The sequence below is a fragment of the Schistocerca nitens genome, chromosome 9, assembly GCF_023898315.1.
Source record: "Schistocerca nitens isolate TAMUIC-IGC-003100 chromosome 9, iqSchNite1.1, whole genome shotgun sequence".
NCBI classification, from domain to species: domain Eukaryota; kingdom Metazoa; phylum Arthropoda; class Insecta; order Orthoptera; family Acrididae; genus Schistocerca; species Schistocerca nitens.
The window spans coordinates 217,780,009-217,800,399 of record NC_064622.1 but is presented as its reverse complement, the minus strand read 5'-3'; the positions used below and the strand labels follow the sequence as shown (position 1 = coordinate 217,800,399).

The following is a 20,391-nucleotide window of genomic DNA, read 5'->3' as shown; positions in this document are numbered from 1 at the left end:
TAGAAAGAAATAACATATTCACTTCTACACATCTAGAGGTACTGAAGTAAGTACTATAAGTGGAACACATGGTGAGGAAATACTAAATAGGATGGAAACTTCAAAACTTCTAGGTTTCCATATTGATGAGAATTTAAACTGGAAAAGCAGATTCTGTAGCTGCTAAAACAATTTAGTTTGCTCACATTTGCACTCAGAGACACTACAAATCTTGGGAAGAGAAAAATCAGTAAGCTGACATATTTTGCATATTTTCATTCAATAATGTGATATAGAATAATGTTTTGGGGTAACTCATTTTTAAAAAAGAAAGATCTCATTCATAAAAACTTGCTGTAAGAATAATATGTGGTGCTCACCATCAATCAACTTGTAGACATCTGTTTATTGAGTTAGGCATTTTGACTACTGCTTCACAGTAGGTTTATTCCCTCATTAAGTTTCTTATAAATAATCAACAGATTGATTGATTGATTGACTGATTTTTATTTGGTCCCATTTGATTACATTTTGCACAATGTGTGTACTTGTAATATAGGAAAAGTCAACTTAAACCTATTTTCTTGCAGTATTTAACCTATTTATTACAATTCAATACATCTAAGAGGCAATACTTATAATAATGTTGCACGCATTTTCATCCCTTTTCTAGGTCCTGAAAATTATTTGAATACTACATTATACTCATATTTACATTTTTTTCTCAGTATTCATGTTCTCAAGTTATTTACATATCATAATATGTTCTATTAGTTACAGTACCCCTATAACAGTAATACTAGCATTTTTCATTCATACATATTCTCTTCTACACTATAAAATTCTTTTTCCATTAAATAATACTTTAAAACATTTTGGAATGTCTTTTCGCTAACATTGTCCTACAAACTCTTTGGAAGGCGTTTTATGAGTTTGACACCTGAGTATCAAGGACCTTTTCATCAACTCTCAGTCACTGTTGTATACTTCTCAGCTGGCCTTCATTTTATGTTTCATATGTATGAATGGCTGCATTTCTTTCTAGTACTGCAGTTCCTTTTGTTAATGATATTATTATTTTATAAATGTATAGAGATGAAAATGTCAGTATTTTTAGACTATGGAAAACAGTTCTGCATGAATCTCTTTGTTTCTTGTTCAAGATGGTCCTAACAGCTTTTTTTTTTGCAATGTAAATATTCCTTTTGTAATTTTGCTGCTGGAATTTTCTCAAATAGTAATTCCATATTGTAGGTGTGGCACAAATGGAGCATGGTACACTGCATATAGAAGCTCCTTGTTGGCATAATGTGCAAGCTGTATCATAATGAATATTGCAGTGCTTAATTTACAGTAAATATTATTTATATGTTGACTCCACTGAGGCTTATTGTCAACTGTAATCCCCAAAAGTTTAATAGTGGTAGCTTGTTCCAGTCTTGTTTCATTTATGGATATATCTATGTGGTCTTGCTTTTCTCTATTTGTGGACACCATGAACATTTTCTTTTTTAGATTTAAAATTACATAATTTTGTATAAGCCACTGTAATGTGTTATTTATTGACATAAATTCACTTCTTTCCAGTGTTTCAGATTTTTTTCTGCATTCATTAATGTCATGTCATTTGCATATAGTATATTTTTATCTTTCTCATTGACATCAATATTGTTTACAAATAGGTTGATCAGAAGTGGGTCAAGTACAGATCCTTGAGGCACTCCGTTCTTAATATTTCTGACTTCAGATATGCATTGAGTTTCCGTTTCCACAAACTGCTTGCTGTTGCTGATGTATGATTTTATACAATTGGCTGCATGTCTGTGAATACCACAGCTTTCAAGTTTTTTTAATAAGTGTAGTACTGGTGATTGTGTCAAATGCTGTAGACAAATCCAGAAACATAGCAGACACAGACATTCTTTTGTCTAAATCATCGATAATGGATTCTGTGAGGCTTGAGATGGCAGTTTCTGTAGATTTCCCTTTTTGGAAACTGTGTTGTACTGGAATCAGAAAAAAAATTTTTTTTCTCCAGGAATGTGGTAAACCTACTATGCATGAATATCTTTAGTATTTTTGAGAAATCAGAGATTAAAGACACTGGTCTGTAGTTATTTGGATCATTTTTGTCTCCTTTCTTAAATATTCGTTCTACTTTGTTTACTTTTAATTTTTCTGGGAATACTCCTTCTCTAAATTAGCAGCCTGCAATATCCAAAAGAGGTCTGATTATTTCTTCATTCACATGTTTTATTATATAATTTTATACTTCACCATCTCCCTCAGACTTATTCGGTTTTAATTTCTGGATTATTTTTATGAGTTCTGTTTTTGTAACTGGTTCCAGGAACATTGAGTGGGATGGTTGGTCAAGTGTTTTTTTTAACATGCTTTGACCATTGATGATTTGTTTCCCCTTTTAAATTTTGTACAGCATCTATAAAATTGTTGTTTAGTATATTAGCAATTTTTGCTCCATCTGTAACTATGTTGTCATCAGTTCGCATTGACTTAATAAAATTGCTGTTTTTTTACACTTTTTTGGCTATATCTTCCACTATTGATTATATACCATGTTGTTTTACTTTTTGATTTGAATTTGGTATGGCTCTCTTTATTGAAATGGCTTTGCTTCTCTTACTAATTCTTCTGATACTGTTAAATGTCTCCATATTCCCTGCTTGTCTGAGTTCCTTCACTCTAGTCCTGAGTTCAGTTAGTTCTTTCATAATCCGTTTCTTACTGTGACCCTGCTTTTTCTGAGAGGCTACTCTGGCGAAGACTACATGAAAGTGATGCAATAGTGTGTTAAGAAATGCTTGATACTTCTCATTTGTACCTTGTGCTTGCATTGTTTTGACCCATTCTTCTTTCCTTAGTGTTGTTTTGTACGTTGATAATCCTGACTTCTCTCTTATCTCACATTTCTTCTGTTTTTGAGTTCCTATTTATGTTGATGTGAATTATTGATCCATGATGGTTAGAGATTGCTGTCTGTAGAACTTTTGCTTCACATTTACTATTTAAAATATTTGTGGTTATGTTGTCAATGATGCTCTGACTTTGATCAGTCACTCTAATAGGTACAGCTATAATTGTTTTCATGTTACACTGTAATAATGTCCCTTTCAATTTCTGTTTAGGTTTTGATTCTTCATCCATATCTATGTTATAGTCTCCACATATTACATCATCTTTCATTTTCATCTTGTGTAATAATTTTCCTAGTTTTTTTCAGAAATGTTGTAATATTACCATTTGGTGACCTGTATACACAGATAATTCTGAGCTCTTCACTCATTACACTAGTAATTTCAAAATCTTTTTCAATGTAAGCTGGAAGGTTTACATATTTACAGTATTCAGTATCTTGTAGACTTCCAGTTTTGTTCATATATATGGCAACACTTCCACCTTTATGTTTTGATCTACAGAAATAATTAATCAAATCATAGTCTCTTATTATTACACTGCTCACTGATACACAATATATCTGGTTCTTTTTCATTCAGGACCACTCTCACTTCAAGTGTTTTGTTGCCCAAGCACTGAATATTTTGGCACAAGATTTTATTTATTTATTTATTTTTAATGAGACCCGGGTTGCTGAATTTCTGTTGTAGTTGGAGCTGGCTATGTGACTATGCTGTATTCATTATTATTTATCTTGCCCTTCTTCTCTTTCATTGGCTGTGGAATAAAAAATCCTGTTCAAAAGGAACAATGGTGTACATAATTCCCATGCCAGAAGAAAAAATGACATTCATCACTCCTAATTAGGGCTGTCTTTAGCACAGAAAGGGGTGCACACAATGCCCCAACCAAAATTTCTGACAAACAGCAAAGTGAAATTTGAAAACAAATTGAAGCTCTTTCTGTTCCATAGAAGAATTTATATTATTGTGATGTGTAAAAGATGGTGAGTAGGAATTACTAACTTGTATATGTACACTCTGTATTCCACAACAGTATGATTAACTTTATGCTGCAAATGATCCATGTAACTTGAAAGTAACTCATTAACATAACATCAGACATAATGGAAAAAACTGAGACTGACCTACAAAGAGAAAGAAGGGAGGAAGGAAAGATAAGAAGAAACAAAGAGATAAACAAAAATGAGATGAATTATGTAAGTTTCTGTATTAGCTTGCTTACTACAAGTTCCTTTTGACCTGACCTACAAAGTGAAAAAAGGGAGGAAGGAAAGATATGAAGAAACAGAAAGATAAATGCAAATGAGAGGAATTATGTGAGTTTCTCTTTCAGCTTGCTCACTACAAGTTTCTTTTGACCTGTTGAATGTAACTTATCTTTCTATGCTCTGCAGTTTCTAACTTCCTGCCCTTTCTATTACTTTTATACTTTTCATTCTTATTTTTAAATGAAGAGATTGTCTAAGATATTTCAATTAATGTCAGCCTTATTGTGAGTTGCAATATCTGGACAATTATCCACTTCAAATAATTTACCTGAATCAGTTAGTTTCCTCATTAGAAAATAAAATTAAATGCATATATTATGACATCAAGAATTTTTTATCCTGTTGCCAGTGCAGCAATTATTGTAATATGCATTTGTTATGAGAAATATGTATGACACAATACTGTAGTTTCTGCATTATGTATTTAATTCATAAATCTGGAAAGTACCACTCAAATAACTTACTGTACTAACCACTGATGAAGTAACTGCAGTGCTTAAACTAATAGGTTGCCAAATGACAGCCAGTACAAATAATTTTACTTATGTTTAAAATATTTTATTAGATATATACTAATATGATGTCATCATCCTTGAATCAACTATGAGGATTTCCAGAAAATAAGAAAACTATTCAAGAACTCAGCACTAAAACATTGAAATTAATGTCTTTTATTACACCAAAATAAAAATTATAGTATGATGAGTATCTTCATAAAATATTTCCAAAACTCACAAATGACAAATTTGCACATTAAAATGTCAGTGTGAAAGAAAAAATTTTTTTTATACTTACAGGTATTGCAGTAAGATCCTTGATACGTTCATATGGATTTTTTCTTTTTTCTCTCACTAGTACATACACATTTCCAATGTCAGGGCAAGATCGCAATAATTTTTCTATGAGGACTTTCCCCATAAAACCAGTAGCTCCAGTTACAAATACTGATTTTCCTTTAAAGAACCCTGAAACATATCTTTTCTCTTCTTCACACTGGTGTGACTCACAGTTTGTCATTTTTTTTCAAAATTAAATTATTTTCTTCTTTTTGGAGAAAAAGTCTACTGAGAGATATATGTTCAAATTATGACATACGCTACCACCACAGAAAACAAGTGCACTTGACTTCCCTGGTAATAAGCTGCAGAATGACAGAGAACAAATACAGGAAGTACGCATTGTCCTAGCTTACTGTCGCAATGAATATGCTAATTACTTCCACATGGTCAGTTCAGTATCAGCAAGTCACACTCTCATTAATATTCAATAATTTGAAAACAATGGACCTATCAGTATTACATTTTAGAAGAGAGATGCAGTTTCACTAACAGTGGTTAATGCAGTTCACTCATTTTTATGTAGTAATATATATTTATGTGCAACATGAACTTCATCCAAAAACTTTCCTTCAGAGTAGTTCATAAAAAAAAAGGATTGCACATTTATAAAAGACAACCATCTGACATACAGTTATATAATTTATCACAGACAGTTATTTAGTCCTTTCTAAATAGAATGTCCCTTTTCATGCATAAAACTCTTCTTTAATTTAGCTTTAAATAAATATTCACTGGCTATTTGATGTCTTATCTGTTTGGTGAGAGAGGTAAAAATTTCTGTTTCATACCATTTGGCATCTCTTTACACCACTGTCAGGTTCTTAAGTTCATAATGCAGTTTTTCCTTCCCTCTTTTTTCATATCTGTGACAGTTTCTATTACAGCGATGTAGAGCTGTGTCCTTGATTACAAAACATGTAAATGAATATATGTATTGGGGTCCAGTAGTTATTATTTGAAACTTTTTGAAAAGTTTACAGCATGAAGCTCTGTGAGGTATTCTACACATAATTCTATTAGTATTTTTTGGGGCCTCACAATTTTCTTTGCCAATCTGACTTCCCCCTGAAGATAATTCCATAACATAAAAAGGAGTGAAAACAGCCAAAGTGTGTGGACACTTTGTGGTCTTTAAGTCTCTAGTGGAAGATATCATTTTGATAGCATATGTAGCTGAGCTCACTCTTATTAGGTTCTGTTGGATATGAGAGTATCAGTTCATTTTATTTTCAGTATGCACTCCAAGGAATTTAGATACACCCATTCTTTCAGTGTCTTCACATCAAGTTTATATACATCTGTAGTTGCAAAATGACAGTATTCTTGTATGGCCCCTTGCCTACTAATGTTACATGAAGGCATTAACCTAGGATATTACTTTAATAATGTACATTATTATGGAAGCAGACCTTTGTTTACAAATCTCATGCAGTACGCCACAATGTATCTCTATATCACAGTGATGTTGTTGTTGTGTTCTTCAGGCTGAAGACTGGCATGATGCAGCACTCCATGATATTCTATCTTGTGCAATCCTCTTCATCTCCAAATAACTACTGACAGCTATATTCGTTTGAATTTGCTTATTGTATGCATCTCTTGGTCTTCCTTTACAATTCTTAACCACCACACCTTCCCTCCAACACTACATTTGTTATCCCTTAATGCCTCGGAATGTGTCCTATCAACTAATCCCTTGTTTCAGTCAAGTTATACCACAAATTGCTTTTTCCCCCCATTCAGTTTGGTACCTCCTTATTAGCTACATGGTCTATCCATCTACTCCTCAGCATTCTTCTGCAGCAGCACATTTTAAAAGCTTCTATTCCCTTCTTGTCTGAACTGTTTATCATCCAAGTTTCACTTCCTTAGAAGGATACACTCCAAAATATTGAAGAAGGTTATCCAGAAATCTAAACACCTGCATTATGAGAAGAAGATAAATACATCCAGCAATAAAATAAAAACAATATAGGATATAGTTAAGTCAGAGACAGGTAGGACCAGAAATGAGGAGGAACAAATAGCTCTAATAATAAATGAAACCCTGGTAACAAACGCATGTTGTGTTGCAAACCATTTAAACAAATATTTTGTCTCTGTTCCTGATAACATGGGGTTGTCAGGTTCATTAAATAATGCAAGGGAATATCTGAGACCAGTGCAAACAAGCAGTCTCAGTAAAATGCAATTGACAGTTACTTCACCCAAAGAAATAGAATCCATCATAAAGTCCTTGAAATCAAAGCATTCTAGTGGTTATGATAACATATCAACAAAGTTAATAAAAGAGTGTTCATGCGAGCTTAGTCATATCTTAAGTTATTTGTGTAATCAATCACTTGTCACAGGAACATTCCTGGACTGGCTTAAATATGCTGAAGTTATACCTCCCCACAAGGAAAGGGACAAAGAAATGCTGTCAAATTAATGACTGATCTCACTTTTGCCAGCTTTTTCAAAAATCTTTGAAAAGTTATGTTCAAGCAGCCACTTAAGCACCTTAGTGAAAATAACATACTGTCAAAGTCACAGTTTAGGTTTCTTCAGGGTTCTGATATTGAGAAAGCTATTTACACTTACAGCAAAAATGTCCTTAATTAATTGGATAACAAATTAGAAGCAAATGGCATATTCTGTGACCTGTCAAAAGCGTTTGACTGTGTGAATCACAGCATTCTGTTTTAAGTAAATTAAAATATTATGGTGTCACTGGTAGTGCTGCAAAGAGGTTTCAGTTGTATCTTACTAATAGAAAACAAAGGGTGTCATTACATAACACTTTAGCGGTAGGCAATCAGACATCATTTTACTGGGAAGAAATTACATCTGTTGTTCCCCAAGGTTCCATACTAGGTCCACTACTGTTTCTTGTGTATATTAATGACCTGACATCGGTTACATTACCAGATGCCAAGTTCATCTTATTTGTAGATTATACAAATATTGCAATAAATAGTAAATCAAATATAAATTTAGAAAGGGCAGCTAATCAAATTTTTACTGACATTAATAAGTGGTTCATAGCCAATTCACTGTAATTAAACTTTGAAAAGACCCACTATATGCAGTTCAGAACTTCCAAGAGATTTCCTTCTGGTGTGTGTATAAAATACAATGACATGGGAAAAGGAGAAGTTGAGAGTGTAAAATTCTAGGGGTTTCAACTTCATAATAAATTCAGTTGGGAGCAACATACTAACGAACTGCTAAAACGCCTAAACAAGTCTGTGTTTGCAATGCGAATGATGTCAAACACAGGAGGTATAAATATAAAAAAAACTGGCATATTTTGCTTATTTTCACTCCATTATGTCATATGGTATGATATTTTGGGGAAACTACACAAACAGAGAAAAAAGTTTTAGAGTACAGAAGCGTATAATAAGAGTAATGAGTAGTGTAAATGCAAGAACATCATGTCGAAACCTATTCAAAGAATTGGGCATATTAACCACAGCTTCTCAGTATATTTATTCCTTAATGAAGTTTGTTGTAAATAATACATCTCTTTTTCCAGTTAACTGCTTAGTACACAGTATCAATACTAGGAATGAGAACAATATACATAAAGATTTAAAATCACTTACTCTTGCCCAGAAAGGAGTCCAGTATTCAGCAACACATATTTTCAATAAGTTACCAGCAACCATTAAGAGTTTAGTTTCAGACAAGGCACAATTTAAACATACTTTTAAAAAAAATTGGTGGCCAGCTCTTTCTATTCCATCCACGTGTTTCTCAACAAGTGCAGTAGACCATTTTAATGAAAATTTATTATACTTTAATTTTTGACAATACTTGGTTGTAACAGCCAAGTAACTACCTACTGTGTGAATGATGGATGTATGGAAAGCAGATGTAAGTCTTAAGTCTGTCAATAGTGAAAGTTTAATTTTAAATCTTGTACATGATCTGACTATTCGTAACTGAGGATCACTGAAATGAATAATTTACCTTAATTTTTGACGATACTTGGTTGTAATAGCTAAGTAACTAGCTACTGTGTGAATTATGGGTTTAGTGAAAGCAAATGTAAGTTTAATTTTAATTCATGAACATAATTTTACTGTTTATTGACTGAGGATCATTAAAATTAATAAAACTCAAGTTTTTCTAATTACATTTTTGTAATGTGTTTATATGGCATGTTCCACACCCAGGAGGATTCCCTCTTTTATGGGTCTATGGAATGAATAATGAATAATTAATCTAATCTAATCTAATATAATTACATAAACACCTTTAGAAAATATTTCCTAACATTTTAACTCTTATTTGATGTTAATACATTTCTCTCTTCAGAAACACTTTAATTTGATGTTAATAAATTTCTCCTCTTTGAAAACACTTTTCTTGCCATTGCCAGTCTATACTTTATATCCTCTCTACCTTAGCCATCATCAGCTATTTTACTGCCAAAACAAGAAAACTCATAGACCTATTTTAGTGTCTTATTTCCTAATCTAATTCAACTATATTCTGCTACCCCTGTATCACTTTTCTTGATGTTCATCTTATATCCTCCTTTCAAGACACTGTCAATTTTGTTCAGCTGTCCTTCCAAGTCATTTTCTGTCTCTGATAGGATTACAATGTCACTGGCAAACTTCAGAGTTTTTATTTCTTCTCTCTGAACTTCAGTTTCTTCTCCAAAATTTTCTTTGGTTTCCTTTACTGCTTGCTCAATATAAAGACTGAATAACATCAGGGATAGGCTGCAACCCTGTCTCACTCCCTTCTCAACCACTTCTTCCCTTTCATGCCCCTTGAATCTTATGACTGTCTCTGGTTTCTGTACATATTTTAAATACATATTTTAAATAGCCTTTTGTTCTTGTATTTTACCCTTGCCACTTTTAGAATATCAATATTCAAGTCAAAATTGGCAACAAATGCTAAAAAATGTAGGTTTGCCTTTCCTTTAACTGCCTTATAATAGAAGTCATAGAGTCACTATTGCCAAAGTTGTTCCCACATTTCTCCAGAATCCAAGCAGATCTTCCCCAAGGTCAGCTTCTACCAGTTTTTCCATTCTTCTGTAAAGAAATCATTTAGTATTTAGCAACCATGACTTATTAAACTGACAGTACAGTAACATTCACAGCTGTCAGCACCTGCTTTCCTTGGAACTGGAAATCCTATCAATAACACTATAGTTTTATATAGTTATCCCAGAATCAAAATTCCAAGCCCTCTGTTATACATTAATCCAATTCCTTCACTGAAAAAAATTATTTACCTTTACCCACTTTGTTATTATGATTTGTTTTCAAATTTATTCACAGGCAATGGGTGGTCACTTTTGGTTAGTTTGTTAAAATTTGAGAGACCAAGATATTTAAACAACGGAAAGTCCATGTTGGAATATTAATGGAATATTAACAGTATTATGAAAGGGATAGATAATTAATCACTGTAAAGATGTATTGTAGGTAGGTTGCCTGTCTCAGATTTGTGCATAACTACAAGGACAGGGAACAGCAGAGGACACAGTGCAGCTTGTGGCAGTCATGCCAAGCAGTGATGGCAGACAACATAAGGCCATCCACTCAGAAGTCTGGAGACTAAGAGATGTCAGCTGTGGCTGAAGTCTGGATTACAAGGAGGAGAGCTGACTGTGGTCTGGTCTCCAGAACACTATGACAACCTCACATGTGACCCACCTCCTGCTCTTGCTATTAGCTAACTGATGGTGTGAACTCACCACCAAATTCACAAGAAGGCTGAAGGTATCTTTCGTCATCTGACTTAAATAGACAGAACTGTCTCATTTCTGACAAGCAGTCAGCTTGGGACATCTGCAGTTGGCAGAAGTTGTACTGGGTGAAAACTTGTAAAGACTTGGCTGGGATCTTTGAAACGGAATTTTTAAACTAAATCTCTAAATATTCCTCAATCGCTGGCATGTTGCACATATTTCCCCTTCTGTGAGAAATGGTGGTCAAGTTTGATAAAAGGGCACAAAATACTTTTGCAGAAAGCAGATTGCTCAGACAGGGAGATTAAAACTAGGCAGGGATCCATTGCATAGTTTTGACAGTGCATGTAGTTAAATTTTCAAATTTTGTTAATTAATTAAATAACATGGTGTGTCAAATGTCCAGTTTTTGAGAAGAAATAAAATGCCTTCTGAAATAATGGAAATCATCATTGTCAAACTTGTCTGATCTTAAAATAGGTGAAGCTAAAACCATGCCAGAGATCTTCACAAAAATGGAATGAATTATTACAGGTTGTGTTAAATCAAAAAAGATTTATATTATTAATTTGTTGCAGTACTAAACTCAGTGCCATAAAGAGTAGATACTGGTTTAACTGAATCAGTATTGATATTTCAATGTTTTACAGGTGCCACTGGTAATATGTAGTTGTTTGTGTTGCCTGCCAAACATTGATCTCCTTGTTGCATAGTGGAACCAGTGCCAAAAACATAATGTATGTCAGCAACATGACAAAATACTTAGTTCTATGAAAATCAGTGCATTTGTGTGACAAACATAATGAATCAACATAATGCAAAATATTAACCCCTGACTTGGAGCCGGCCGCGGTGGTCGAGCGGTTCTAGGCACTTCAGTCCGGAACCACGCGACTGCTACGTTTGCAGGTTTGAATCCTGCCTTGGGCATGGATGTGTGTGATGTCCTTAGGTTAGTTAGGTGTAATTAGTTCTAATTTCTAGGGGACTAATGACCTCAGATGTTAAGTCCCATAGTGCTCCGAACCATTTGAACCATTTTTGACTTGGATTACAGCTGGATTAAGTACATTTGAAAAAGTGTAATAAAAAAATTTCCTGCATTCTCCCTTATTAATTAAAAATATCAGCTGTCAATAAAGCAGTTAAAATATGTTTTCTCAACTACCTGCATCATACTGTTAAATGACATAAGGATTGGAGATTCAGTGGAGTTGGTCCAACGGCAAATTCACAGTTTCTAATATTAAAGTGCTTAATAATTTCCATATTTTGGGCAATTGCTACAGATGAGATTCTACAGGATTTTAAATGCTTTGAAAACGAGATAATCTTCCCAGTATATGGACTATACAAAGTTCACATAATTTAGATGTTAACCCTGTTGGTGTTTACATTTATAATGGGTGCCTTAAAACTATAAAAGTTGGAGGATAACATTTTACGTAATACACCCCAGTGCATGGGACAACCCAAAATGTTTTCCACTCAAACATTACTGGGAGGTGTATGTACAGGTTATGCAAAGTTACATTAAGATCTGCCTGTTACATAAAGTAAATATAAAAGATATACCTGTCAACTTAAAAACGTATTAAATTGTCTCATGGGGTACAGTCCTACCAAATGTGCCATATTGAAATACTTATGAATGTATAGCGAAGAGTACACAATTACAATAGGCAGACTGAGCCATGTCGAAATACAGAAGTATAAAATCTTTTCTTATATTACACAGCACATTCCCATTAAGAATCACAGAATAATTCCTCATTAATGGATACAAAGTTTGAATGTGACCAAGTTGTGGTCAGCATGGTTATAGGTTTGCACAACAGTAACATATGTGGACATCTATAAATTTCACATGGTTAGGTGACACTTAATCAATATTTTCATAAGTTTCTAAGTTCAATGTAGGTTTTGTTCCAAAAATGAACAGCATAGAGACAGAAGTGATGATGCTTTGTGCAGGAGCTGACCATCATTTTGCAGGACAATATTGAAGCACGTACAGTGTAAGCTGTTACTGATTGTTTGACTGATGTGACTGCTAAGTGCTATACCACCTACTGCACTCCCCTGACTCAAGCCCTCATAAGTTCAACTTGATTTCTAACCTGAAGGAAACATTTAACAGCATTCATTTCAAAACTGCTACAAATTCGTTGGGCCATAGACTATGCCGCTCAAACCGTCAACACAACTGGCACTGTTAAAAGTATCCTACAACTTCCACATCACTGGCAATGAGTTATACACAATCCTGGTGACTACTTTGAAGGTCAGTAAAACTTTGAAACATGTACCTATTTTGTACAAGCTATAAATAAATAGTTCCCACAATTAAAGTTCCAACCCTCATATTACTGAGATCTGACTGGATATTTATGCAGCTTCTTTCAGACAGTACTTCATTGTAGAACTGTATCATCTGTAAAAAGTCTGATGTTACTATTAATATTGTCTGCAAGGTCATTAATATACAACATGAACAGCAAGGATCCCAACACACTCTCCTGGGGTATACCAAAGTTACTTCTACACCTGGTGATGACTCTCCATCCAAGATAACAGGCTGCATCCTCCCTAACAAAATTTCGTCAAACCAGTCACAAATTTGACTTTATACTCCGCATGATGTACTTTTGACAAGAAGTGGCACTGAGTCAAATACTTCTCAGAAATCAAGAAATACTGCATCTACTTTATTGCCTTTAACCAAAACTTTCAATATATCATGTGAGAAGAGTGCAAGTTGAGTTTCACATGTTGGCATTGAGGAGGTCATTTTGTTCAAGATACCTCATTATGTTTGAGCTCAGAATAGGGTCTTGTGAAAGGAAAAGGGAAATGTATCTTTTGGCAAGAACAAGTAGAGTTGATTCAGTAGGCTCTGAGCTCTACGAGACTTGAACATCTGAGGTCATCAGTCCCCTAGAACTTAGAACTACTTAAAACTAACTAACCAAACAACATCCATGCCCGAGGCAGGATTCGAACCTGCGACAGTAGCAGTCGCGCAGTTCCGGACTGAAGCGCCTAGAACCGCTCAGCCACAGTGAACAAGTAGAGACCCCACAGTAGTTGAGCACTAAGAAAACTACTCAAAATTACTAAAAAAGTTATTAAAAAATCAAGAAACATGCACATAATGTCAGAAATCAGTAATTCTGATAACAGATTTAAGGCCATAAGCAATCACTATTGAACTGAATGGAAGGGTTATAAATTACAATCCACAGGTAGAAAATGTATTTAATAATCATTTCTTAAACATAGAAGAAAGCATAGGGACCAACAGTTCAAGGGAAAGATCAGAGCAATATGCTGAAGAAGTAACTCTAATAAAATTACATCATATGAATGTACCACTATCTTCTACTTCTGAAATTAAGAGGGTCATACATTCTCTCACGAATAAAAGCTCTTCTGGTTTTGAAGGTGTTTCCAATAAAGTACTAAATATTTGTTCCCATATAATAAGTCTGGTATTGTCTGAAATATGAAATGCATCACTAACTCACGGCATTTTTCCAGAGGGACTAAAATATGCCATTGTTAAATCCCTCTTTAAGAAAGATGGTAACAGAGATGTCAGTAACTACTGACCTATTTCACTGCTGATATCATTTTCCAAAATTTTTGAGAAGGTGAAGTATTGCAGAGTAGTACCTCACCTTGGTGACAATAATATCCTCAGCAAATCACAGTTTGAGTTTCAGAAGGCTTTCTCTACTGAGAATGTCATTTACATGTTCACACACCAGATATTACAAGCATTAAATAACAAAATAGCTCTGGTAGGCATTTTATGTTACCTATCCAAGGCATTTGGTTGTGTGAATCATAGTATACTCCTAGATAAAATGAAGTTTTATGGGATTGATGGTATAGCCAACCAATGGATCATGTCATATATGACCAAAATAATGCAGAAAATTATGATTAGTAGTAATTCAGCCAACAGAATTCAGGGACATAATTCTGACTGGGGAGAAATAACGAATGTGGTTCCCCAAGGCTTAATCTTAGGTCGACTACTGTTTCTCATATGTGTAAATGATCTACCGTCTAATGTACAACAAGCAGAATTAGTTCTTTTTGCAGATGACACCAGTATTGTAATCACTCCCAGTAAACATACAGAAATGGGAAAAAGTTGACTGGTTTTCTGTTAATGGTCTGACCCTGAATTTCACAAAGACACATCAGATTCAGTTTTACACCTCTAGGGGTAATGCACCAATGATAAGTGTAACACATGGTGAGAAAATAATACATACAGTGGAAACTTCAAAACTCTTAGGTATCCTTACTGATTCGAATTTACAGTGGAAAAAAACACATTTTGGAACTCCTAAAAAACATAGTTCAGCCACATTTGCACTCAGAATCATAGTAAATTTTGTGGAGAGAGACAACAGTAAGTTAACACATTTTTCTTATTTTCTTTCAGTTACATCATATGGAATAATGTTCTGGGGTAACTCATCTTTAAGAAAGAAGGTCTTCATTGCCCAAAAATGTGCTGTAAGAATAATATGTAGTGCTCATCTGTGATCATCTTGTAGACATCTGTTTAAGGAGTTGGGCATTCTGACCTCACAGTATATTTATTCGTTCATGAAGTTTGTTGTAAATAATCCACTATGGTTCCAAAGGAACAATGAGGTACATAATTACAATACTAGAAGGAAAAATGACATTCATTACTCAACATTTATTTTATTCATTTATTTATTTAGCACCCGCATTATCACATTCATGATATTGGACTCGTCAAAGTACAGAACAATATAAAATATTATATATTTACATCATGTACAAAATCTTATCATTGGCATCAACACATCTTTATAACAAGAACATTATTCTGCTTACGTACATACAGATAGAAGAAAAGCTTGCTAAATCCCTTGGTTGATTTTACTAAAACTATTAAATACCAGTATTTTAGTTAACTTGGCATAGTAACATACAGCAAAAACCCTAGGTGCATAATTACATACATACATGGATGAAAGAAGTTTGGTTTTATCTAGGTATGGTTGATGATTATGAATTTTTGTTTAGAGAGTTATGAAGTAGATCTAAAGATTTGAGCAACATTCCACATATTCGTTAATGCTGTAGAAGCTGTTGTTTATTAGTAGATTTTTAGTTCTTTTTTGAATGTATTACTGTTTAGTATTTTTTTATGTTATCTGGCAATGCACTGTACAGAATTTTTGGTTTGTAAACAGCAGTGTCCTGATATATTGATTTTCTGTGCACATCCCTATGATAGTCATCCCTGTTCCTTGTTTGATAATGGTGGATCTCACTATTCAAAGGTGAAACTTGATGGTTTTTAATGAAGCACATGCTTTCAAATATAAATATAGATGGTAATCTCATGATTTTTAATTCCTTAAAGATACCTCTAGATGGTACTCTGTAAGCAATTTCACTTATTAATCTTAAAGCTTTCTTTTGGAGATTAAAAGACTGCTTTGCAAAAGAAGTATTTCCCCAGGACACTTTTCCATACTTCAGTAGACTATGCATGTTTCGGTATTGCAGCTATCTTTAAGCGCTCTTAATATGTAAAAGTACTTTCTTAATTCCTTGATAAGTATTTGTACATGTTTTTCCCATTTTATGTGATTCTTTTGGTCAATATGGCTATTCGATAATGTTAATTTTACATTGGTCCTATTTTTGTTCCTTATATGGTTGAAGTTCATCCATTCAGTTTTCCTGTCATTGGGACAACTAGACAGTTATCTTTAACCATTTTTCTGCCACTTCTGCTGTTTTGTTGACTTTTTGCTGCATCTCATAATCATGCTTCTCTTTTATAATGAAAATGGTATCATCAGCAAATAATATGATATCAGCTATTGAAAGCTGTTTATTTATTTATTTATTTATTTATCTTACAGCTCGAAACATGTATTTAACATGCATGGGCAATGTTATAATAATTACATTCAGATTATTGATACACAATATAAATAGATTACATGCTACTAAGTAAAATGTCATTTAAGTATATTTAATATAGCATTCCTGAGGTCAAATCATGTCAGCACCATACTGTATGGGCACTTCAATACAAGCCATTTTTTAACTCGTTTTTAAAAATTCTACCAGAAAGCTGTTTCAGGTTGTTTGGCAGAGAATTATAAAATATTGCTCCCTTAATGAATGGGGTATTTGTTGTTAGATTCAATCGTCTGCTCACCATATGAAAGTCTGATTTTTGCCTTGTATTGTAATCATGGATTTCCATATTCCTGTTTGTCACTTTTTTGTCTTTTTTCACTAATAATATTGATTGAAACATATATACTGCATAGATAGTCATAATATTAAACTTAATAAACAGGTTTTTACATGAAGTTCTGGGTCTTACTTTTGCCATAGTTCTTATTACTCTTTTCTGCAATACAAATATCCTTTTTATATGGTATTGGCTACACCCACCCCACAATACAATTCCATAAGATAGATGGGGATACACCAACCCAAAATACGCTATTTTTATTGCTTCGATATCTAAATAGATGGGGATATCTAAATAGATGGGGATACACCAACCCAAAATACGCTATTTTTATTGCTTCGATATCTAAATATTGAACTAATCTCCTTAGTAAATACAGACTAGATGTTATTTTACCACAGACATGATCTATTTGCTGATTCCACGAAAGTCTGTCATCTATATATATCCCCAGAAATTTACATTCTGAACAGGTATTTTCCTGAATGTCCTCATTTACAACAGTATTTTTATTTGAACTACTTGTCTTAAAATAAATTAAATTAGTTTTGTTAATATTGACCCTCAGGTTTTCTTTTTCAAAATGTGTTTGGGCTTTTTCAACAAAATTCTGTACCACTGAATTTAGGTCATCATTACTACGTGCCCAGCAAACCCCAGAGGTGTCATCAGCATACATAGTAATACGATGACTGGTGTCTAATACTTTTGGGAAATCATTCACGTAGCAAATAAACAAGAAGGGGCCCAAGATAGAGCCTTGTGGCACACCGAAATTTATGTTCCTTATCTTTGATCTTCTTTTTGCAATTACCTCTCCATTATCATACACAACTTCTGTGCATTGTTGTCTATCTTTAAGGTAAGATTCTATTAAAAGCAACAGTTTCCCACTGACACCATTATAAGCAAGTTTACTTAAAAGAGCGCCATGATGGACTCTGTCAAACGCTTTGGAAAGATCTAAAAACCCTCCTGCCGTTTCGTAACCCTCATTTATTTTCTCCATCAGACAGTGTACAAACTGTACTGCTGCAGATATGGTGCTCCGACCACTTCTAAATCCGTGTTGGAAATCTCCTATTAAGTTATTCATATTATAGTGCTCAATTAGGATTTCTACCATTATTTTTTCAATTAATTTACCAAACACTGACGTTAAGGCAACTGGTCTGTAGTTCTGTGGTTGTTTTCTTTCCCCTTTTTTATATAAAGGTTTAACTAAAGCAAGTTTCAGTTTCTTCGGAAACACACCTTCTTCAAGTACACAATTTATTAGATGGACTAACGGTCTGGCTAACTCACCCTTGCATTTTTTCAGTAGAAAAGGAGAGAATTCATCCCATCCAGCTGATCTTTTATTTTTTAGGTTGTCAATTAGCTCTGTTACGTCCTTGATGGTTACTGTAGGTAGCATACAAGAGTCCCTTTCCTTTTCCTTATCATATTTAAAAGGCCTCTCCTGTTTCATGCAAGTATCATTTTCAATAGCATCTATAAAGTAATCATTAAATATATTGCTAACTATATAAGGATCAGAAAAATTATCAATATGTATACTTAACTCTATATTATTAATTTTAGTTTTTGAATCAGTGTTCCTCATATCATTAACTACTGCCCAGCACGACTTTGAGACACAGTCAGAATTTCGGATCTGTTTACTAATATGTTCTACTTTCCTTCTCCTTACTTCCTTGCGATACTCATATTTATATTTTTTATAATCCTCTTTATATGCATCAAGACTGGTTTCTCTGTGTAGCTTATACATATACTCCATTCCTTCTTTGAGTCTTTTCGTTTTTTCATCAAGTTTTACACGTTTGACTACTGGAGGTTTATTTTTATTTACATTCATCTTCTTTGCCTGGATAGTAATATCAATATGTCTAGTTAAAATTTTTACAAATACTTCCCATTTGCTGTCAACTCCCCTTTCTCTATAAACTGATTCCCAAGATTCTTGACCCAAAGTATCCTTTAGCAAGGTGATGTTGTATTCAGAAAATAATCTTCTATTCTCAAATTTTTTGTTTTGGTTAAGTTTATTAAGACAAACAATCACTAATAATTGTCCTAGATGATCAGATATGTGCCCGTTTACAGTCTGTGCCAAAACAACATTTTCATAATTGGTCATCACATGATCTATGGGACTGCTGCTTGACTCAGTTATTCTAGTGGGCACATGACCAAGTAGATCTTTAATATCATAGGATCTTATGTAGTCTTGTAAATCTTTGCATTCCTGGCTGTTGCTTAGTGTGTTTATATTAAAGTCTCCTAACATTACAATATTTACTGTATTGCCACCCTTGCTTAGCTTCCCCAATACACTATCCAGTGCTTCCAGGAAAACCTCGAGATTACCAGAAAGGGCTCGATATATACCTAGCACAATAAGTGGGACGGATACAATCATTAACTTAATTATCATTGCTTCAAAGTCTTTCTCGATACAATAATCCTTAACCCATGATACTTTTTCTACAGAACTTATTAGGTTACATTTCCTTACGTAAGTAGCAACACCCCCTCCTTTATGTTCTGTTCTACAAAAAAACGATGTAAGATTATACTCCTGTAACTTATAATACTGAATATTATGGTTAGCTTTTTGATGCTCTGTAACCACGATTACATGTGGAGCTAGATCTGTAACTAAGGCCTCAAATACATCGATTTTGTTACCCAAGCCCTCAACATTATAATGTAAAAATGATACATTAGTACAATCATGAGAGGATATATCCTTCTCAAGGTTAACATTATCACACAAATTGATAGTTTCTAAATTGGGAACACTGAGGGACTTTTTTATCGTAAAAAATCAACAGTCTTGACACTGCAGTGAGGAATTATTTCGGTTTGCTTGCTCTGCAGGCATATATAATTATCACTTCCATCTTTCGTGTGTATGACATCTGTTGAGGTAGGTCATGAATAAAAATCAAGAATAACAATGGTCACAATGCTGAGCCCTGGTGCACCCCATAATTAACTTTTTTATATTCAGAATGGTACACATTTCCATCCTGAGTAATTTGTACTCTTTGTTTCCTTTCAGTTAAATGTGACTTGAACCACTTGTGGCACCGATGAAATCGGCACCAACATCGATATGCATTCATCTTTGGACTCTAAGCACTATCTTTGGCTCTTCTGCCATGTTCAGTTCAGTTCTTTGTGATCCTTGTATGTGTTAAGGTTAATAAATGAACTATTGCTAAATGGGTGTGATTACTGGTGCAACCAACCCGGTAATCCTCCTCACTGGTGACCCTGAGTTGTAACGTATTCCGTTTTCACCATTTTACTGTGTCTGCGACCTCCACGTTGGTTATTTTTACATGTATTACATCGACACAGCATTCGAACAATGACTTTGGCC

The 20,391-nt window shown here is 33.9% G+C and overlaps 1 protein-coding gene across 1 annotated transcript in view; it reads right to left on the bottom strand.

Moving 5' to 3' along the window:
* The window catches only part of LOC126203379 (putative fatty acyl-CoA reductase CG5065), a 190,116-nt gene extending 184,815 nt beyond the window's left edge, over window positions 1-5,301 (bottom strand). The window contains exon 1 of the mRNA XM_049937676.1: window positions 4,982-5,301. Within this exon, the coding sequence (XP_049793633.1) occupies window positions 4,982-5,203 (222 nt within the window). The 5' untranslated portion in view covers window positions 5,204-5,301. The remainder of the gene's footprint in view (window positions 1-4,981) is intronic.
* Between the last annotated feature and the right edge of the window lie 15,090 nt (window positions 5,302-20,391).